The sequence below is a fragment of the Protomyctophum bolini genome, assembly GCF_963924005.1.
Source record: "Protomyctophum bolini genome assembly, chromosome: 8".
NCBI lineage: Eukaryota > Metazoa > Chordata > Actinopteri > Myctophiformes > Myctophidae > Protomyctophum > Protomyctophum bolini.
Genome location: NC_137869.1, coordinates 10,363,860 through 10,387,715, shown reverse-complemented (window position 1 = coordinate 10,387,715; position 23,856 = coordinate 10,363,860). Strand labels below are relative to the sequence as shown.

The 23,856-nt window shown below is 40.1% G+C and overlaps 1 protein-coding gene across 1 annotated transcript; it reads left to right on the top strand.

The window, feature by feature from the left end:
• The first annotated feature begins 316 nt into the window (after positions 1-316).
• On the top strand, positions 317-23,673 carry ptprc (protein tyrosine phosphatase receptor type C). Its single transcript, XM_080770927.1, has 31 exons — positions 317-638; positions 3,895-3,984; positions 4,657-4,752; positions 5,736-5,831; positions 6,370-6,381; positions 6,796-7,119; positions 7,272-7,514; positions 7,693-7,824; positions 8,005-8,139; positions 9,129-9,140; positions 9,396-9,683; positions 10,079-10,317; positions 10,428-10,488; positions 10,695-10,803; positions 11,562-11,602; positions 12,466-12,575; positions 12,986-13,076; positions 13,812-13,888; positions 14,999-15,035; positions 15,233-15,348; positions 15,904-16,029; positions 16,339-16,496; positions 16,735-16,870; positions 17,077-17,226; positions 17,978-18,068; positions 18,841-18,995; positions 19,092-19,226; positions 20,225-20,347; positions 20,985-21,151; positions 21,858-21,993; positions 22,185-23,673. The coding sequence occupies exons 1-31, from the start codon at positions 566-568 to the stop codon at positions 22,488-22,490; spliced, it is 4,065 nt and encodes a 1,354-aa protein (XP_080627053.1). The 5' UTR covers positions 317-565; the 3' UTR covers positions 22,491-23,673.
• The last annotated feature ends 183 nt before the right edge of the window (positions 23,674-23,856 follow it).

Genomic DNA, 23,856 nt, shown 5'->3' with positions numbered 1-23,856 from the left:
TTCAAAGATAATTTATTTAACAATTTAAAAAACTCAAAAACAAAGAGACTGTATAAGTAATAGATATTTAGAGGAGAAGGTAGGTGTTGTGAATGTGAACAAAGCAGTGATTATGGCGTACATGGCATTGGCAACATTGTGTGTCAGTGGTGTGAGTCAGTCAGACTGGAAGAAAAGAGATACAATGCTTTAGATGAGAGGCGGCTTCCTGTAATTGGTGGTTCAGCTGCTGAAATGAAACTTCCTGCATGAAAAATGAAAAGAGTTAAGGTAGAGGAAGACACTTTAGTGTGACATCACTCTGACTAGCATGATTTGAAAGCAGAGGCGAGGTTTAGAGTTTATGGTGCAGTACAGGAAGCTGTGTCCACCGATAAGGCCAGACAGAGAACGTACGTAGCTTTAAAACAAAAGTAGAAGTTTATACTCCATTTAGACTTTTCTCTTGGAGCTGTGTATCGTACCAATAAGATATAGAGGATTTGGTTTGGTGGGTGACTGTCCCCTGTCGACCCCACTTGCACGCATGGTGTCTTATTGGCGGCACACACCCTAACTCCTGGACATGATGGTGGGACTCTACGGACTGAAGATCTTCCTGCTCCTGGCCGTATTGACTGGTTCAGCTAATGGGAATGGTGAGTAACCATGGGATGGTGTTTTGGCTTTATCTACACTGAAGTAAAGTACAGGGGACAGTCAATGGACCTGCTCACTATGTTAATTTAACATGATAGATACATTAACGCTCAGGATTTAACTAAGTATGGTTGTTTATGAAATGTTGGTCAAAATAGAAAAATGGTGACGTGGTGAATTGATCTATGAAGGTTGAAGGAAACCATACCAAAAAAGATTGATGTGATGTAAGACAATAGCTGCGTTTACAACATTACATGGACAGATATATTCCACTTGTATTCAGAATGACTTGCTCATTCTGAATAAAAATGCTCATAGTTTGTAGATGGTCGGTGATAAAACATTTATTATGAGGCAGAACATAAGCATCTGAGTGTATAACTATGCCTAAAGCTGACCTCAACCCTAACCTTATGTCGGACTGATGGGCAGCTCCACTTCATCTGAGTGTATAACTATGCCTAAAGCTGACCTCAACCCTAACCTTATGTCGGACTGATGGGCAGTTCCACTTCATCGGGGGTCTTCCAGATGATTTTTACAAAATACATTAGTTTTCTTATGACTTTTCGCGCACCACCATCCCTCTCTCAATCAAGGGACAGTAAAGGTATCAACTGTCACTGTAAAGTCAACATGGTCAGTAGCTTAGTAGTTTTTCTGTCTGCAAAAAGGGGGAATCGAAATGGCACAATGCCACAAACGCTGTCCCAATATATGTCCTCACTGTACCATTATTTTGACATCCCCGTAGTTGGTTTATTATTTGTAAGTTATATATAATTTCCATGAACTGAATCTAGTTGAAAAACTAATTAATTACAAATGAGAATGAGTGCATTAACAAAAGCTTGACTACAGTGTAAGGAATAAATAAAGGTGTTTAAGAATGAACTTTGGGGGAAAAGCATGTTCATGCTTATTCATGAGATCCATGAGTTCTGCTTTCCTTGAAGTAGGCCTGTGAGAGAAACTTAATTGTATATGTACTGACATATTATGTACATACACTATTCACATTCAGAGGCTGGAGGCAACTGAGCGCTGTCACACAGCTCTTTGACCACTTCCTTGTTCCATCACACTGAGACCGAGCAGGAACACGTATACAGTTGTGCGCACGTGTGTGTGTGTGTGTGTGTGTGTGTGTGTGTGTGTGTGCGCGATATATTATAGCATATACTGCATGTGTGTGGGGCTATCAGTGGGGCAACCTCTGGTAGTGCCTGTGAGTATCACAGTATGCTATGTTACAATACTATGTCAAAACGCCCAAAATATCTTAAAAGAATGAAAGAAAGATACAGTATGTTTCAAAACGTATGAAACAACACAATTTAAATGTAATTTACTGTTTCAAGTTAAAATTGCTGTTCTTTGGAGCAGTCATAGGATAATTGACACGTTCCAACATATAACTGGTATAATTCAATCTCCCTCATTAACCTAAACATCTGTTCTACAGTACTGTATACACTATAGTGTGTTAGAAGTGTCGGAGAGCAATGCGATTTGCAGAGAGCATCTTCTATCTTCCTCTGTGCAAGCAAGGGCAAAAACCACATCCTGGCTCTCGTTGCTGCACCAGCCATTCTCACTGTCACTCATCATCATCATCATCATCAGCCATTTTATTTTCCTGTATTATCCCAGTAAGACCTGAGGCCGATTCTACAAATGCCTTGTCACACTTTCTAGCAGATGTAGAAGCTATATTATCTGCTATTTCTATCTGCCAATGCAAAAATCTAAAATGGCACAGAAGCTTTGCAGCTAGTAAGCCGGCATTTATGTGTAAACAATACACATAAATGAACACTGAGGATGTTTCATATTTATGTTTAATAATTACCAATGCACTAAAGTATAACTTGGCCTCAACTCGAAATACACCGTACAGCAATTCTCACTCTACAAAAGGCATCACGAGAGAAATTAGCATGCTATTGCTGGCTGTGTTCGCTTGAAAATATTAAATAATTCAGTCAGATCAAAATGATCTACCTTATCCCAAAAATAAGATGTACATTTAAACATAGGTTTTTGGGTAAACTGAATCCAAATATATTTTGTATGCTTGTTGAAAACTCTCATTGCAAGACAGGAAACTGTGGTTAGGCTTCTGAAATAGCGAGAGCTCCTGCTATCCACCGCATCGCCTTGGCAACCAGGTTATATCATACCAAAGTACAGAAGTTATAGAGAAGTTCTGCTGAGAATCATCGCTTGTGGCAACACCCTTTCCTCTGGCAGCTCGCTGACACTCTTGTCAAGAGAGCTGAGGGGAAGTCATAGACTGTAACGGTAGCCACGCCCCTCAGAACATGCGCGACTTTATGGTCATTTTTCTAATAAATGGGACCATAATTTTCCAAAAAGAATATTATGACATTAGAAATGAGACTTTAAACTAGTGACTGGAAGCAAAAAGTATTCATGACCATGTTTATTAAGGTAATACAGTCTAGGTGAAGTTGGGCCCAAATACATGGACTTCTATGGGGCTATGGGTTTTTTTGAGCCCAATGAGAGCGCCACAACAGGCCATTATATGAACTTTCATTTCCTTAGTGGCTTCACAAAATATCCGTCTGACTGCCCCCCTGGGGGAAGTGGACATCTTATACTGCTCTTTATACTCACACGAAGAAATTAACCACTACCTGCTCCATACGACATACGTTGTCGTACGACGGTTCCCGCCGATCTACATGCTCACAACATGCTCACAACATGTTGCACTTGTAGAACTGCTATCGTCATCTCACCCGTGTGACAGAGTATACCTTTTATAGGTCTAATTTTCGCTTAGAAAGGCTTGCCCAAAATAGGGACACCGGCACTAATGTGGTTGGTAGATAGATAAACAACCAAACAAACAAACAAATAAACAAGCAAACAAACAAATAAAAAATATATAAAATCATACGTAATGTTTAACAGAATCGTTTACTGCTTCGTGACTTGATTCGATGTCTGAATTTGAAAGTAATTCATGTGTGTTTTTCTTTTATAATTCTAGGTGCGAACAACACTACGACTGGTTACAGTTATTTGTATTAAAAAAACAGCAAAACTGTATAATATCAGTCTAGTGTAATTGTAAACACAGACCAGGCAGGGATATATGCTTGGTTTGTGTTCCATGTAGGTCTTTATGCACTTGTTTCCAGCAACTGTTGTCATGCATGCATCTTTTTATCTAATCATCTGTTTGTTCTGAGCGCCATTTCTTTCATTTTTTCAATGCAGATGCATTGCAAAGCACCGGTGCAAATATCACCTTACCTACACCCACCTCACTTGCAAGCACTGGCCCAAATGGCAGCACAACAACCCGTGGTAATGTATTCAAACGTGGTGACTCTTGTGGAATTATTTGTGTCGAATTGCTATTCTAGTGTACGAAGTCTATGTATTATATGTGACACAGCATAATGTTGTTATTATGTACATATATGCAAATAAACTAAACTAAACTAAAACTAAACTAATGTTAGAATGTCGTCGATCATCAGAGCAGTGTTGATTTTGACAACAATTTTTTGTTTCTTTTTAGTTTTTGTCATATTTTAGTCATCTGAAATGTTTTAGTTTTAGACTAGTTTTAGTTAACTAAATAAGACTTTAGATGACTAAATCTACAGTTTATTTTGTCTGCGAAAATGTATTTTGGAAGGCCTTGACGGTGTTGTAATGCCTGGTTTTACACTTGGTTGCATGCTGAAATTAGCCAATCTACAAGCTTGTATATCTCCAATTTTCAGAGTGCAACACCTGAGCACAACCAAACTGACTGGATCTCTTCTCTACTAGTCCCTCCCTAACATTTTAGTCTAGTTTTTATTTGTAATTGTAATTATGTAATTGTAAATATGTCTAGTCTTAGTTTTAATCATCATAGCTTAGTTTTTATTTAGTTTTCATCAGTGAATAAAGGCATTCGACAAACAGTTTTTGTCTTAGTTTTAGTCGATGAAATCAACACTGGTGTCATCTCCCCCAACCCCACAGCTGCTGGTGGTAACACCACTGACCCTGAAATCATCACCTCACCTGCAGTCATGCAACCTTTCAACACATCAGAGTCTACACCTACACCTACCACAGGTTGAACTAACTGTGTATATAATTTCCATGAACTGAATCTAGTTGAAAAACTAATTAATTACAAATGAGAATGAGTGCATTAACAAAAGCTTGACTACAGTGTAAGGAATAAAGGTGTTTAAGAATGAACTTTGGGGGAAAAGCATGTTCATGCTTATTCATGAGATCCATGAGTTCTGCTTTCCTTGAAGTAGGCCTGTGAGAGAAACTTAATTGTATGTACTGACATATTATGTACATACACGGCTCCTTGGCCTGGCCTGCAGGGCCTATGCTGTCTATATGGTGTACTGCCCTGTCTGTGTGTTTCCCCCACAGATCATGTGGGCGTCGGCCCACTTGAGACAACTCATTAGGTGCATTAGGAGCACCTGATCAGTGCTCCTGGAAATCCTATAAAGAGGGCTTGCCAGCCATTCTCTTTGTCCCACTCCAGATGACAGCACCTGTTTGCTGCTCCTCACCATTTGATTTGCACACTACAACACACCTTCACCATATTAACCACACATCCACACTGACACCACTGATCTTACTGACTACCACATCTCATACATTCTGTAAGCTTTATTTACATATTAAGTTATTATTGGTTATCTTACAAATATTATATTATTAAATTATTGTTATTTTGAACACTGCTCTGTGTCCTCCTCAATTTGTCATGGCCCAACGGGCCGGGTTATGACACTATTCACATTCAGAGGCTGGAGGCAACTGAGCGCTGTCACACAGCTCTTTGACCACTTCCTTGTTCCATCACACTGAGACCGAGCAGGAACACAAGGCAGTGACTTGAGAATTCATTATAAAGGGGAAGCTTGGGGCTTAAAATGAAGTAACAGTGTCTGAAAGATCTAATCTATATTGTAGCTGTGAAACGTATACAGTTAATGTTTAACAGAATCGTTTACTGCTTCGTGACTTGATTCGATGTCTGAATTTGAAAGTAATTCATGTGTGTTTTTCTTTTATAATTCTAGGTGCGAACAACACTGACCCTGCAAGCAGCACCTCACCTGCAGTCATGCTCATGCAACCTCTCAACACATCAGAGTCTACACCTACACCTACCACAGGTTGAACTGTTTGTACTGCTTTGCAAACATGCAATAAAATTGAGCCATTTAATTCCGACGTACACATGGGGCTGTATTTTGCGTGTCTTAAGTACCAGGTCTTATTACTTAACTTGAGTAAACTAAAGACCTGGAGGCGTGATCAATGCCATTTGGCTATTCTGAGTGGCCAAAGAGCATTGATCACGCCTCCAGGTCTTTAGTTTACTATAGGTAATAAGACCTGGTACTTAAGACACGCAAAATACAGCCCTTGAGTAATTTTTTGCACACTGGTGTCGTGCACTGCAAATATGCGATCTACAAGCGCACAACATTGCAGCATGACACGTTGTTAGCTTGTATATCAGCTTTTTTGGCGTGCGTGCAACACTGCGCTATGAAGTATATCAAGTAGCCACTTATCAAGTCCTTAAGTTGGATTAATAAGTATATCCATCAGTTCCCTTGCCACAAATGGCGTTATACATTACTAAGAAGGAACATTACACTGTCTTTGTGTTCTAATACATATTTGTATCTTTGCTCTACATTATAGGTACATCCCAATGTGAGTATCAATGTTTTAATTCACTTCTGTTCATGATGAGCCTATGAGCTGTGAAATCCGTGTATGTGTATGTGTAGCCTGCTTATATTTCATACTGGTGGTATTATTATCTCCTGTCCTAATTAATGAAGGCATACAGAATAGATTACAGTTACACCAACCAATGAGTCTGACTTAGCCTGGCATGGCCAGTCACAGCAAAAAAGTCTCACTTTGAATCTGATTGGTCACCCACAACTCTGGGGTGAGCGAAATGTTATTCAAAAAGTGCCAATCTCACCAGGCTTTTTTTTTTCTGTGGCAGATTCATCTGTTTTCCAGGTCTGACTCTGATGTTGAAATAGTGGTGGTTACCATTCATCTACATAATAATTCTCACTGCTATGCTATGTGTGCACTATTTTTTGGGGGCAGGTTCATACACACTTCAAGCTGAGAGGTTTGGCTTTCGGATCAACATCGATAGCAACATCAATGGTGACTGCACTGTAACTCTGACTGAAGCTAACATCAGTCGTAACTACTCCGTAACACACTCCGTAACACTGACTAGAGCTAATTCTACCAATAGTAACCTCACCACAACTCAGCCTGAATCCGACGACAGCACATTCAATTCCAATAGCAGTTTTACAGGGCTGAAGCCTTGTACCATGTATGATTCTGTTGTGACTATTGTTCATGCCAACGGTACAGACATTTGTGATCACCGTGGACAGAATTCTACAGGTGTTATGGGTATGTTGAAAACGCGCGCGCACACACACACACACACACACACACACATGCATTATACACAAAATGCAGTATATTATTGTATATCACACACACACATAAAATGCAAGTATAGCCGATCTACAAGCTCACTTACATGTTTTTTTGTTTCTCAGAGAAAGGCGACATTGAACAAGTCAAATGCCGTTCTTCTGAAAGTGTTTGCTATTGGAGTGATTGGGATTTGAGTGAGCAACGCCAACACCCAAATGATATCCAGCCATGCAACGGAAGCCTCGGGTATCATCAGTCAGTGTTCTGTAAAAAGCTCAAGTACCAAGAGCTTTGTTCAGATTTGACTACAACCTTTCATTCAGGAAACTGTACAAACTCTACCTTCAGCCTAAAGCAAAATACAGGTACAGTATGTATGGTTATGTCAGTATCTTATAAGTGTGTGTGTGTGTGTGTGTGTGTGTGGGGGGGGGGGTGTGTGTGTGTGTGTGTGTGTGTGGGGGGGTGTGCGGTGTGCGGTGGTTGGGTGGTTCAATATAGTATATCATCACATACGATAATGTGTTCTAATATTTTCAACAGATGATTTCTTAGACTCGTTCAAACGAGAAATCAACCTGAGACTTCCTGATGGACTTCCTGCCAAAATGCCAGAATGGCAGAACAAACCATCACATTGTACTGTTGATCCCACCATTGATTTAAATTGTCAGGGTAAGTAAAACAAACAAACAGACAGACAAGTCTTCTTAAAAATGTTTCACATGTAAAACATGACTGAAGGGACACTTCTTTGAAGTGACTGAATTAATACAGTATTGTCCTTGCTCATAATTATTTACACATGCATTAAGTGGAGAATTTATAACTGGGACATGTGTTTTTCTCCCTCAGAATCGGATCAAAAAACAAAACAGGAAAAGACATTGCGCGAGCTGGAGGCCTACACAGATTACAATTGTGTTGCTATAATCAAGTACGGCAACATTACCATCGTTAAGCCAGATCAAATAGTCAAAATTGATTGCGGTGAGTTGGTAATGATTTTTCCTTGTATAATGAGAGATTTTATCCGACTGGGGGCAGCGGTGGCTGGATGGTAACCGCAAGGTTGCCAGTTCGTGTCAAAGTGTCCTTGAGCAAGACACTGAACCCTTAATTGCTCCTGATGTGCTGGTTGGTGCCTTGCATGGTTTCTGCTGCTATCGGTGTATGAATGTGTGTGTGAATGGGTGGATTGATGCACAATCTATGTAAAGTGCCTTGGATAAAGGCGCTATAGAGCACCGAAGTCCTGACGTAACTCGCTCATCCCTTCGATTCCCTGGTTCGCGGAAGTAATTTCTCGATGGAGAATAACATGGGGTGATCTCAATATCGTCTACTATAAGCGTTGTGGTCCAAAAATAAACAAGATGTCTCAGTGTTATTGTCAGGGAGGTGTCTCTGTATCGTTTGCAACAGTCAGTCACTCATATATGATACAGTCTGCTTGACTGCTTCTAGCGAAAATGTAACTAATTCAGTAGCAGTAACATTAGCATTTTCTCTCAGTCAGTTGAATCTTCACATCCATATGAGTGAAGCGGCCGGGATGACACAGTTCATGAGGCGATCTAAATAAAAAGTACATGAACCAGTGGATTTGCGCCCTCTACCGATATTGACGTCAGACTTCGGTGCTCTTATAAATGCACCATTTATATCCTCTCTTATCATGGCCAGTGGTGGGAAAAGTACTCAAAAAAGGTTTTCACAAGGCGTCGCGATGTGACGCATTGTGAGCTTGTTGATCGGCTAATACCAAATGGCCGAAATGTATAGGGCTGAAATGGTATAATGTATGTTTTGTAATAATTATCAAAATCTACAAAGTAAGTAGCAAGGTTTTCAAATAAATGTAGTGGAGTAAATGTACAGTATTTGGATCTGAGATGTAGTAGAAGTAGAAGTAAAGAATGAACATTACACTGTCTTTGTGTTCTAATACATATTTGTATCTTTGCTCTACATTATAGGTACATCCCAATGTGAGTATCAATGTTTTAATTCACTTCTGTTCATGATGAGCCTATGAGCTGTGAAATCCGTGTATGTGTATGTGTAGCCTGTTTAAATTTCATACTGGTGGTATTATTAGTATTATTATTATCTCCTGGAAATAGGAAGTACAAATATCTCAAAATTGTACTTAAGTAAATGTACTTGGTTACTTGATTATGACGTCCCATGAATTAATAATGCTCAGCTCATCTTGACATAATGTGTGATATTGTGTCCAACAGTGGGTGAAATCAAACAAGACAAGACAAATCCAACAAACGACTCCATTGAGATCAACTACAACTTCGAAGCCAACAAATGTGTAAACTTCAGTCAGTCTCTCACATACACCTGCCATTGTAACAGCACAACTGGAAACGTCGTTAAAAAAGCAAAGGGAACGTCTGAGAAATGTGAATGTTCCGGATTGAAGCCATGCACTAAATATAATTGGGACGTAAAAGGCAACTACAGGAATAAAAAGGAATTTAGCATTAACTCAATGACCCCCATTGACACACGTTCAGGAAGTAAGTGACCAATTACTTGAGGGCAGTAGAACAGATACCCACAACACATACAAATGTACAAATACAGTATTTTGTGTTCAACCTGTTATTATTATAGTTACATTACCAGTAGAATGTGGTTAAACACAGAGTACCATCTAAAAGAAAATGTAAAGAAAGTTTTACCGTACCCTTTTGTAAATGTTGTCATCATATCTCATAAAGTTTTACCGTACCCTTTTGTAAATGTTATCATATCACATAAAGTTTTACCTTACTGTAAATGTTCTCATATCATATAAAGTTTTACCTTACTGTAAATGTTCTCATATCATATAAAGTTTTACCTTACTGTAAATGTTCTCATATCATATAAAGTTTTACCTTACTGTAAATGTTCTCATCATATCTCACAGAACCTTCTACTCCTCGGAAACTGACATTGGAATGTATCGCCAATAATGCAATTAGAGTAACGTGTCTGGTTAATTTGGAGGATGTGAATGGATGTCTCAAGTCGTCTAAAGTTAGAGCGAGACTTTATAGAGGACAGCTGCTGGAGGACGAGAAAGAGAAGAATTACAGTTTAGACGCTGGTCTAAACTGTAATTTTTACTTCAAGGATTTGAGCTACTTAACAAACTACACAGTGAAGGTATGCATTATTGCTGTTTTGTTTCACATGCTTTGTTCCGCTTTAACATGCTTCAGTTCTTCCTCACCTTTCATGATTCCAGATAAAGGGGTGTCAATTTTTTTCCCCAGGTGTTTCTGGACAATGGAATATTGCAAAGCGACATGAAAACGGAGAGCATTTATACACGGTGTATGTGTTTCACTTTCCAAATGCATGTTTTTCATAACGCAATGTCACATTTCTCCCATTGCAACATTTAAAACATAATTCTGAAATGAGTGATCTATAATGCTGCCTGCTTAGATCTTTAATTGTTGTTATACTGTATGTAATGTATTGGGGATAAAATAACAACCTCTTGTATGCTTTATTCCATTTCTTGTGTGAATTTATAGACAATGAAAAAGCTCTCATTGGATTCCTGGTATCCCTTATCATCCTTACATCTGTGGCCCTGCTCTTTGTTGTCTTCAAGATCTACATTCTGCGGTACAGGAATGCCTAGTAAGTATTCTTTAATACCCCAAGAGTAACATCTTTAACCTGGGCGGAACATTTGCCAAAAATAGCCGATCTACAAGCTCACAAAGAGTTTGTAAATCAGCTATGTTTGGCGAAGACATTTCATGTAGACGGACAAGAGCACTTCAAAGTACAGTTAAAACTCAGGTCCTAAGTTTTTCTAGGCGGTTTAAGTGGTTTACCAGTCTGACTCCCATGTTACCTGATGGAACATTGGGTGTTGAAATGATAGAATCCAGAATCATTGTGTTGTCAGTTACTATTTCCTGCTGTATAAAGATTATTGATAATGAATTGCATTCTGCAGTCCACCTGTCAAAGGTCATTTTATTCAGGCTATGTAGGCGAATCCCACTGTTTTTTTGTTTTCAATTCACTCAGTTCTCACCCTTTTTATTTTGTCGGTGACCGAGTACTAAAGACAAGTCTAGCTATAGGCTTTGTCGTAGAGAAAGTTTTTTAATCTAGTCTTAAATGCAGAGCGTGTCAGCCCCACCGACCGAAGCCTGGAGAGGGTTCCACAGCTGAGGTGCCTTTGACTTAAACGCCCTGTCTCCTATTGTAACTTTTTATATTTCTGGGACAGTAAGCATTTTTGCATACTGTGAACACACTGGTGTTCTATTAGGATTGTAGGGATCGATGAGTTCTTTGAGATATTGTGATGCCTGACCACTGTTGTATTCCTTACTCTGAAAATGGGAGTCCTTTGAATTCAAAATGTGCTGTTCTCTCCACAGTGACCCCAATGGTGAAGGTGTGGTACTTATTCCACTATCAAGTAAGTACAGAGACGTTTTCTAATTGCCTGTACAGTAGAGGTCCCTGCACAACAATTACATCCAGTACTAGCTACAGACATTAGTTCTGGTATCTGGATGTATTGGGGTGATCATTCATAATATACATAACAAGATCACAATAAACTGATAACGGGGCGCCCGCTGGTCTAGTGGTCCAGGCACATGCCACATAATTTGGCCTGACAGAGTGTCGTGTGTTTGAGACCCGTTCATGCCGACCTTTGCTGCGTGTCTCTCCCCTTCTCTCTCCCTCTTTCCTGTCTATCTTCACTTCTAACTATCGATAAAGGCAAAAAGCCAAAAAAGATATATATGATAACAGGAAATTGGATATTGGAATCACAAATATTTGAGGAAGCAGATTGTTTCAAGGGAATATATATTTGTTTATCAGTTGATGTGCGATATAGGCTCACACAACATATATGGTAATTGGTAAAAGGTGCATTTATATAGCGCCTTTATCCAAGGCGCTTTACATAGATTGTGCATTACGTTCACCCATCCACACACACACATTCACACAACGATGGCGGAGAAAACCATGCAAGGCGTAACCTTCACATCGGGAGCAATTAGGGGTTCAGAGTCTTGCTCAAGGACACTTTGACACTAACTCTGAATATGAAATGTTAGTTTGATAGTGTTGAAAGTAATTCACGTGATTTGTAATAATTGATTACAGTATGGATTACAGTTTTAAGCAATCCAGATTGACCCAGTCAACTCGTCTCTGAAATGCAATGTATCAGCCAGAAACTCCCACCTTGTTTCTTCCTGTGATTTCCTTCACCTGTTTGAAATACTTGTTTCTCATTGGCTGTCTGGGTTGGTTTCATAGACGAGGAGGATTACCTAAAGACCATTGAGCCAATCGCAAAAGACTTCCTGCTGGATACCTACAAGAGGAAGATCGCTGACGAGGGGAGGATGTTCTTAGATGAGTTTCAGGTGAGTTTCTGGCTTTAATTTCATTCCCACTGGGGATTTTCTCTCTAGGTCGTCCTCAGACGAGCCTTCCATCGTCGCTTCCAGTTTTTACCAGGAGTAAAAGTACTTTTAAGTTATGCAGAATGTCGCATAACGTTTTCAAAATAATCTTTTGAAAATATGCGATCTACAAGTTTTTAAAGATGGAGTGCCACAATTTTTGTATTTTTCCAGTTTTTCATGCGTGTCTATGAGGTGACAGTACTTACACTACTATCTAAAGGGCTACATGTTCCTTGTTGCTGTGTTTACGTAACAATCTATAAGTCTGTTTAAAATACTATCCAAGTCTACATAAAGTACTATCTAAGGGGCTATATGTTCCATGTTGCTATGTACGTGCCACTCACAAAGCCATTATTTATTTTCAGAGCATCCCCAGATGCTATACCAGGTTCACATCAAAAGAGGCCAAGAAGCCCTGTAATGCAGGCAAGAACCGCTATGTGGACATTCTGCCATGTGAGTATCCAACAGTTTGCTGCATCTACTCTGGCTCAGTAGCTTTATTCAGTAGCTACAGTAGAGGACGGGTTCCCAAACATTGGGTTTGGACCCAATTTTATGGGTCTCTTTATTTTTTGTCTCCTACATTTTGTTTGTAGCCTATTGGTAAAATGGTAAATGGTGCATTTATATAGCGCCTTTATCCAAGGCGCTTTACATAGATTGTGCATTACATTCACCCATTCACACACCGATGGCAGCGGAAACCATGCAAGGCCAACTAGCCTGGCAATTAGGGGTTCAGTGTCTTGCTCAAGGACACTTCGACAGTAACTCTGGGGGAGCCCGGGTTCGAACTGGCAACCTTGCGGTTCCCATCCAGGCAAGAATTATTATTTCAAAAACCAATTTTTTTTTTCATGAATTAAAAACAATAATGATTTTTCAATAATTTCATGAAGAAATAAAAGGAAAAATCGAACACATTCCATAAATTAGAAAACAAATGGTTAGTGAAAATAGCTGATCTACAAGCTAAAAGGTTTGGGAAACACTGAGGTAGGTAGCTCAGCTCACTCATATACATACACACATGTGCACGCACGCACACACACACACACACACACACACACACACACACACACACACACACACACACACACACACACACACACACACACACACACACACAATCATAGAGGTAACTTCAGAGGGTGACAGACTGTCATATTTCTTTCTTTGTTGTCTCAGATGATTACAACCGTGTTCAGCTAGCAACAGGAGATGGGACTGCAGGATGCGACTACATCAACGCCAGCTTCATTAATGTAAGAATAATTTAAAAGAAAAGTTAAAATGCATGCATAGTACAATAATTATGTACATACAGTATTGTTACTATGAAAACCTGCAAAACCCGCCCGTCGCTCCATCACTCACACCTCCATATAATTATGGTCAGTCCATCATGGGAATGTCAATATATGGCCATATTGGCTGACTATCATCACCTGGATCTCCATATATGAAGATCACAACACTGACCTCATCAAACCCTGGATAGCCATACATGGTTTGACATTATACTAGATCTGCATATATGGAGCCGGCCAGCAACTCTACATCTGACCTCACTGACACCAGATTAATAGTTTAACTCCTGCTTCTCAACTATGCCGTACCAGTAAGATGCCTGACCTGCACGCATCCGCCTGGGTGACAGCAGGTGGCTGGGCGAGCGCTGGCACATTGGCATGGGGGGTCAGATTATTGACACAACCTATATAGTAAAGTGTTACCTGGTAGTTATGATGTGCTGTTCCTGTCAGAATTATAGTTCAACTGGGGGACCCAAATGCAGAAACAACACAATGTCACCCACAAAGTCTGAGGGTGTTTATTTAAACAATGGAGTGTGGAGCTTGTAGATCTGTTTCAAGCAGTGTTTGTGTGCCACATGTGGAGGAGGAGGATTTATACGTCACGGGAGAAGGAAAAAAATGTGATGCGGAAGTCTTCCGCAAGGAGACAAAAAACCCCATCGAGCCTGCACTTGATTTACACTCGCTGTATGCGCTCTTGGAGAGCCCACTCGCCTCCTCCAAGAAGCACATTAACAATTGGGACGTTAACCATTTCCGGGTCAAGCTGGAGTGACCGTGAGGGTGTGAGCGAGTGGCCGAGATTTGGGGTATTGGAATTTGGCTAAAGACAACACAAGGACACAGCCAGAGACTGTGTCAGTTCCACTGAATTTATAATGCATTATGACCAGCAAGTTATAATAATTCATAAACCTTGTTATAAGTTGTTATGCATATTATGCTAAATATTAACATTTATAACAACTTTCATAATGCATTATATATATATGTGGTTATAACGCATTATAGAACTGACCTTAATATAAAGTCTTACTGTTTTTTCTTTTACTACAGGGATTCAAGGAGGATAAGAAGTACATTGCAGCTCAAGGTAAAGCATCGTTCCTATAATGATTCTTCTGCAGAAAAACAACTGCACAAAGAGTCTCCTTATTATTGGCAAAACAAAAAAACATCTCCATGAATTCAAGGCTTCATGAGTTCATGGGATCGTTAATTGATAGAAAATAAGAAATGTTTTGGTGAACTATCCATTTAATCATGGGTTAATGGTAAATGGACCCATAGGACCAATGCGATCAACAACAGGCCCCAACGAAACTGTGAGCGACTTCTGGCGAATGATGTGGGAGCAACAGTCTTCTGTGATCGTCATGGTGACACGTTGTATTGAGGGAAATAAGGTTGGAACCACTCATTGCATATACATTCATTGCAACTTTGTTTTGTTTTGTTTTCCTAACACCTCCAGTGTGAACAGGACAATGTTTATTAGGCATTATGACATTTTATATGACCTTCTTTGGTGACCTTTGAGCATTTTTCAGAATCGTGTAACTTATTAGAATACGTGGATGTTTTGGAGGTACAAGCACTATCATTCCTATGGCCATCCTGCTGATATTTTAACACATTATTACTGTATACAGATAATGAATATTAATTAATTATTTTGGCTTGCAAAGGTGCATGTTCTGAATATTTGCAACATCATGACTACATAACATTGTGCCAAATGTCATTCTTGTATCACAACCTGAAAGATTGTAAACATATAAGATTATATCTGCTCCTCTAAGGTGGCGGCCATTTTGAAGAAATGGACACCATTTTTGTTTTTTGATTGGCTAGTGCCTTTTTCCATAAGAGTGGCTCTTAGGGATTTGTGCCAAATGTCATGCTTCCATCACAAGTGAATAATTATTATGAAATGAACGATTAATCTGCTGTATTGACAGATTAAGTGTGCCCAGTACTGGCCATCCCCAAATCAAAAGACCGAGGTCTATGAAGAGTTTATAGTCAAGCTGAAAGGAGAAGACCACTGTCCTGATTACATCATTCGCAGACTCAGCCTGACTAATGTGAGTTTATGTTACATTGTGTGTGTGTGTGTGTGTGTGTGTGTGTGTGTGTGTGTGTGTGTGTGTGTGTGTGTGTGTGTTTCTCTTAACATTCAATCTGGCGTCCCTATGTTGGGCATGTCATTTCAGGTTAAAGTTACCCAACATATTCAAACCATTTTTTTCAAAAATAGCTCACGTGTAACAATGCGAAGCATTGAGCGCTTGCAAATCAGCTGAATAGTGGAGGATATTATTGGGCATAAGTGGTTCATCTGTGTACACATGTTGATGTAATGCATGCATGATGTACTGTATGGGCATTCACAGAAGAATATCAGTGGCTCCGAGAGGGAGGTGACCCATATCCAGTTCATCAGCTGGCCAGACCACGGCGTGCCAGGAGAGCCCAGCCTCCTCCTGAAACTCAGGCGGCGGGTCAACTCCTTCAACAACGTCTTCAGTGGACCTATTGTCACCCACTGCAGGTAAATGACTGCATGGGTCCTGTCAAATTCATTCATTGATACCTTCATTCAAGGTAGGGAATAATTAATAATGAGTGTGTGTGTGTGTGTGTGTGTGTGTGTGTGTGTGTGTGTGTGTGTGTGTGTGTGTGTGTGTGTGTGTGTGTGTGTGTGTGTGTGTGTGTGTGTGTGTGTGTGTGTGTGTGTGTGTGTGTGTGTGTGTGTGTGTGTGTGTGTGTGTGTGTGTGTGTGTGCGCAGTGCGGGAGTAGGCAGGACGGGGACCTACATCAGCATTGATTCCATGATGGAGGCTCTGGAATCAGAGGGGACAGTTGATATTTATGGCTACGTAGTCCAACTTCGCAGGCAGAGATGCCTCACGGTTCAAGTGGAGGTATGTACTGTATACCTATAGGCAGGCTACCTAAGTATTCGCCATGTCTACAACAGCACTTCTGATTACATTTGTGAATATGTTTGTCTTTTTTAATTGGGAACCTTGCAATGTTGGTTTAAAATAATAATGCACACGCACACCCCGCCTCTTTACACTGCACATCATTTTTTTTGTACTTACCTCTATTTTCTCCCTGCATGCAGTCCCAATACATACTGATTCACCAGGCACTGATGGAGCACAACCTGTTTGGAGACACAGAGGTTGCCCTGCCTGAGCTCCACGGCAGACTGGCAACACTCAAACACCGGAGCTTCAGCGCTGAATCCATGCTTCTGGAGGAAGAGTTCCAGGTCAGGAGGCTTTCGTTGGCTGTCGGTCCATTGTCAGAAGGCTGGCATTGCACTAGTATACCAATATCCCCTTATATAGAAATGGACCCACATCCTCAGGTGCTACATCAGTATTTATGTAGGCAGTATCTATGGGCCACCAAAGAAGACATCAGCTTTCAGCAACAGTCACAAATGTGTTACATCTATTCTTAAAGGGCCACTTCACCCCTTTTGCAATTATTTTAAGGATGTTTGGGAGACAAGAAACACTTTCCTGGGGTTTTTATGTTTGTAATATGTGTTTTTAGATATTTTAGTATTTCAAAGTGTCCATGGGCTCCATGATGTCATGGACACTGGGCTCACTTCCTTCCTGGACTACACTTCCCATAATGCTTTGGTACACTGCTCCTCCTTGTGGATAGGGGAGGGCTGCCTTACTGAGAAAACATAGCCCGTCAGTGTCCATGACATCATGAAGCCCATCACGTAACAACCCCAAGAAAGTTTTTTCTTGTCTCCAAAACATCATGAAAATAAGATCTGGTTGCAAAAGCGGTGAAGTGGCCCTTTAAAGGATGGTTAAATACAGTCAGTCAGTACACATTTATTTGGTGTGTGGAAATACATGTAATGTTCCCCTAAACCTTCTATGCCTGGTTCCCTTCCCTCCATCATTTATTTTACTTTGAGCAGTTCTCATTCAATTTTCCTTTCCCTCCCTAATTTTGAGCTTGTCTTAATGCCTTTCTTCTGTGGTTCATTTCAGAGAGTCCCTCAGTACAAAAACTGGAGGCCCTTCAACACAGGGATCGTCGAGGAGAACAAGAAGAAGAACCGTTTCTCTTCTGTCATACCATGTGAGTGTCAGAAAACATAAAAAGATCTACTTATCAAATGTTATAAATCCTTCCTGGTGAAATCAAGGATCTCTTTTACAAGGGAGACCTGTCCGCAACAGCATATTCAGATTCAAGGGTATAAATCACCATAAGTAAGAGAGAGAGAATGACACAGAAGGAATAGAAGAAACCTGCAGGCTCATCATGCCATCATAAAAACAGATGAATATCGATTCTCAACAAGCTCATCTTCCATAATCTTGTTGCCTCTTGCCGTATAATGCTTTAGGGATTGACAGCCGAAATTACTCATCTTCTAAATAACTTCTAAATAAAATAACCCCAGCTACTGTAGCACTGTCCATCACATTTATGTTTGATATGAAGTCATAAATACTGTATATTGTTGCTGTCGGCTGGAAACCTTTTTATGTCCAAAAGTGTGTGTGTGTGTGTGTGTGTGTGTGTGTGTGTGTGTGTGTGTGTGTGTGTGTGTGTGTGTGTGTGTGTATATATTTTTTTAAATATATATATATATATTTATATGTATATATAATTATATATACAAAAAAATAATATATATACCGGTATATATATATATATATATATATATATATATATATATATTTAATTTGTTTTTAATTTATTTTTTTGCGACAAAGAATACAAATATTATGGAGATACAATGTTACCCAACGGCTGTTGGGTATCCACATCTGTTCCTGCTATCAACTGTCAGATCAGTATCACCATATCACTTCCTTACATATTACACATGTATGACTTTCAGACGACTACAACAGAGTGCTGGTGAAGTTAGAAGATGAAATGAGTCGCGAGAGTGACCGCGGTGATCATGATGATGAGGACCACGACGAATATGATGACACGTCTGATGAAGATGATGAGGAGTCTACCAAATACATCAATGCCACCCACATCAATGTATGACACATTAACGCTTTCTGTTCCTAGATATGATTTCAGCACAGCTTTCAATGTAAGGTGTGAGGTGTGAGGTGTTTGTCTTGTTCCATGCAGGGCTACTGGTGTCCCCGTGGCCTCATCGCGACCCAGGGACCCCAACCAAACACCGTGGCTGACTTCTGGATGATGGTTCACCAGAAGAAAGTGAAGACCATCGTCATGCTCTCCGACTGCACTGAGGACGATAAGGTATGTGTGCCTCATAGAGTTAGAGGGCGCCGGAAATCCCCTCCACTTGCATGGAGTTGCTCACCCAGCGCATACTCCCCTTTCACCCCTTCTTCCGAGGTTGGAAAAGTGTGACTGTCAACATTGATTATAAAGTAAATATACATTATATTGGGATATATACAGTAGCTCATATGCATCTCCTTCACATCTCATGAGTGACCAAAAAAAACTTCAGCTTCTTCTTATAACTCATATAGTTTTAGTTGTGATGATGTCTTTCACAAAACACAATAATAAATAATCCAACCTACTTTTTACACACTAGATCATTGTTCATTGTACTTACTCTTGTTCGATATGGGCATTGAAGCACTATACGAGCTGCTTTGTTTTGGGCCACCTGTAATCTGTTCAAGTTACTTTTTTCCTTCGTATTGGACCAGATTACTGCACAGTAGTCTAAATGGGATAACACTAATGCTTGTACTAATTGTATGGTTAAATATTTAGGCAGGTATTTCCTACAATGTTTAATTTAAAACTCTTGTAAGTTCACTGGATGTAGTAGAGGACGTATATATTGTAGAGTCGTCCGTGTACATCGCAACGGTCTTAAAGGTGCTACAGGGCAACAGACGTGCTTATACAAATACAACAGTGCACCTTTGTCAAATTATGCTATATAGAACCATTATAGAGAAATGTGTGTAGTACACAAATGCACAAATCCCTCATTTACATATTAACAGATTCGGTCACAGTAAAGTGTAAATATCAAATTAACACTAGTTTTGCCTGGTAATCCAGTCTGCCAGTGTGTCACGGGTTCGACTCCCGATCACGACGGCCTTCACTGCATGTCACCCCCCCCCCTCATCTCTCTCCTCATTTTCCTGTCAGCCTACTGTCTATCCCTTCATAAAGGGTTACCTTTATATTATGTAACTTATCTGCACTGTCCACGTGTAATAATGTTTTCATTTATGATCAAAACGTATTTATTATTATGTGCACAGGAGACGTGTTCTGCATACTGGGGAGAAGAGAAGCAAACATTTGGGGAGATGGAGGTGGAGGTGACAGCCACAGACACCTCCCCAGCGTACACCATCCGTACAATGCAGATAAATCACATCAAGGTAACCCACTCAGCTGTGTGTGTGTGTGTGTGTGCGTGTGTGTGTGTGTGTGTGTGTGTGTGTGTGTGTGTGTGTGTGTGTGTGTGTGTGTGTGTGTGTGTGTGTGTGTGTGTGTGTGTGTGTGTGTGTGTGTGTGTGTGTGTGTGTGTGTGTGTGTGTGTGTGGTTGTGTTAATCTATACTTGTTCGCTGGCATTGCTCTGAATGTGATCAAATGGTTTGTTTGGTTGAACATATACTGTGTGCTTGTTCTGTTCACATACATAGAAGGCTACATTAGCTTTAATATAATTTCTCATTGATTATTTATTTTTCAGACTAGGTTTAAATTAATTGATGCTTTGATTGTGTATTGCTATATTATCATTTAATGTTTACAGTTGTAGTGTTTCTTTCATACTAAGCAGAATAAATTATGTTTAAGGCTATAATCCTCAGACACAGGTTAGGATGGTTTTTTCTAATCTAGTATTTTGTTCTCAATGTACCACACCACTTATTAAAGAGCATGAGCATTTATTTTAGTGTATTTGGAGTTAAAACAATCTTAGTTTAGTTGTTTTTTTTTACCACTCACTTAGCTCAAAGCTACCCATGAATTTGAGTGAAAGCACTAAAACTACTACTGTCACAAACAGAAGAAAGAGTGTCGGCCGGTGAGGCAGTTCCACTTTCTGAAGTGGGCGAACAGAGACCTGCCAGAAAACACAGAGGACTTGACGGACATGATAAAGCACATTAAGCACACCTGCGGCTATGGTCAAAGCAAGGACGACAGGAGCACTCCCATAATGATCCACTGCGGGTGAGCTACAACCCCTGAGAGAGAATGTGCTTGCATACATTGTGTGGCTGTGGCACAGGAGGTAGAGCAGGTCGTCCAATGATCCCTGGGTCGGCGGTTCTAATCCTGGCTCCTCCTCTCTATAAGTGTCCTTTGGCAAGACACTGCTTCACCTCCCAATGTATGAATGAATGAACCATTGTACAGTACTTTGAGCACTTGGAAAAGCACTAAAAAATGCAATTAGTTAAAAATGCAATTAATTATTATACAGTAGTAGTATGCAGTACCTGTTAAGTAAGTCCCTATTTTCCCAGGGTCCTATTAGGGTTATGGATGGGGTTGGGGTCTGGGGTTAGGGATATCATTGATGTTGGGGTCTGGGTGGACCCTGGGAACATGTGCTCCCATTTATGTAAGCACATTCTCACAATTCTGTAAAGAGTATATGTTGAAAATATGATGCAGCGGAATACAAAAATACAACAGGGTGAAAGCATGAGAAAAACAAACTGCTGCTTTTAGCAGCATAGGAAGTAACACTATGGCTACATAGGAAGAAGTGTATGCAACATTTCATAGTATTTCATTCCCTCATACTGTATTCTCAATACTGAGAAAATAAGCTATTGAGAGACACACCTTTCCCCTGGTTGACATCTGGGCTTTTTATTGCAAATAAAAGGGAAATAATGTAGTAATTTTTGTTTTCTGTTGTGTGCATCAGTGACGGTTCTTCCCGTTCTGGAGTGTTCTGTGCATTGTGGATCCTTCTGGACAGCGCTGAGACAGAGAAGCTGGTGGACGTGTTCCAGGTGGTCAAGACCCTGCGCAAAGACAGGCAGGGCATGATCAACAACCTGGTAAGATAGACATGAGAAGTCCTTCACCACACCATAAAAAGCAGTGGCCAGAGATTTAAAACATCACTATAATTAAGACTCAACTCTGATTATGTTATTGCACATGTCGTCATCATTTCTGTGATGTAGGATGGTCATATTTACTACATTAAATAGATTTCATTGTACAAGCCTCTCTATATCCCTCACAGGAGCAGTACCAGTTTTTGTATGATGCAGTAGACAGGGCCTATCCACTTCAAAATGGGGAAGTTACAGCAACGGCTGCTGACTCCGTCCAGCTTATCAATGAGACCAAACCAGGTGAGCAGGAAAACGGCAGCACCACTTCCAACCAGCAGATGACAGCAGAGACCAAACCAGCTGAGCAGCAAAACGGTGACATCGCTTCGGACCAGCAGGTGGCACCAGTAAAAGAGCAGAATGAAGATAAAAAAGACAGTCCAGTCAAAGTGGAGGAGACTAGCAATGGTCCCACTGTCACTCTGGAGGTCTGAGGGAAAATGTGTGTAGGATGACTTTTTTCAAAGTTGTTACTTCTTAGACTACAGTGAAAGTGTCAGGCTAGCTGACACTTTCAGGGTCTGCAGCCCAGGCTAAGTGGGTATTACGAGATTAGAAATGTGCATATGCCATGCCTTTTACATTGCCAGAGGAAGATGCAGGCTGCTGTACAGTATGTGCTATTTTGATATAAAAGTTATTTGTTTAATTACTTATGAATGTATTAGACAGGCAAAATAGGTACTTGGAGGAGGCCATAAATTATGATGTCAGTCCTCAACGACTCATGCAATGTTTTTAAGTACCCCAGAACGTTTTTTAATTTGCTTAATTCAATATTTAGATATTTGATAATAATTTAATCAGACTTGCACCACTGTATATAAGCCCATTCACTTTCCATCTTGATGTTCGACTCACTGAAAACACACATCCTGGCTTCTCTTGTCTGACATTGTCCTAATTAATTAAAGTGTTTGAAATTGAATGGGCTTAATTGAAACAATGAATCAAGCAACTCAAAAACTGTCTGGGGTGCACACAGAAATCTTTTTGTTGTGGAAATGATCTTCCTCTTTTCAAGTGAAATTCCCCATTGAATCTATCTATCTATCTATCTAAAAGGCTGATAAACAAACCAACATGGGCCGGCGGTGGCTCAGGGGTAGAGTGCCTGGATGGGAACCGCAAGGTTGCCAGTTCGAACCCGGGCTCCCCCAGAGTTACTGTCGAAGTGTCCTTGAGCAAGACACTGAACCCCTAATTGCTCCCGATGTGCTAGTTGGTGCCTTGCATGGTTTCAGCTGCCATCGGTGTATGAATGGGTGAATGTAATGCACAATCTATGTAAAGCGCCTTGGATTAAGGCGCTATATAAATGCACCATTTACCATTTACCAACATACCTTAGTAGATGTAAATAAGACTTGCAATGTTTATTCTTGTTGACATACTTAATTAAATCATTCTTGTACCTGAATATTGTTTATAGTGGCAAACATTGAGCCAAGATTACTTTGTACGACATGCTGCACGTTGACAAACTACGTCCATGGGTGGCTTTATAACATTTTAGAGAGGAGTTGCAGAATTGTACTGTATGTTGACTTCATTGGTTTGAGCTGGTTTTAATTCATATTATTTTCTTCTAAATAAAAATAAATAATGTGAGCTATATTTTGATTTATAATAAAAAGAAGCAATAGAGGTCCTCAAAAGACAGGACACCATAACCCAGGCATGCATAAAGTGACTACTACTACTGTTGTCATTAACAATAGTAATAATAATAGTAATTGTAACAAATATCAACAAACAATTTGCCATAATAGGTGCAGGCTCCAGTACACTGACTAATCC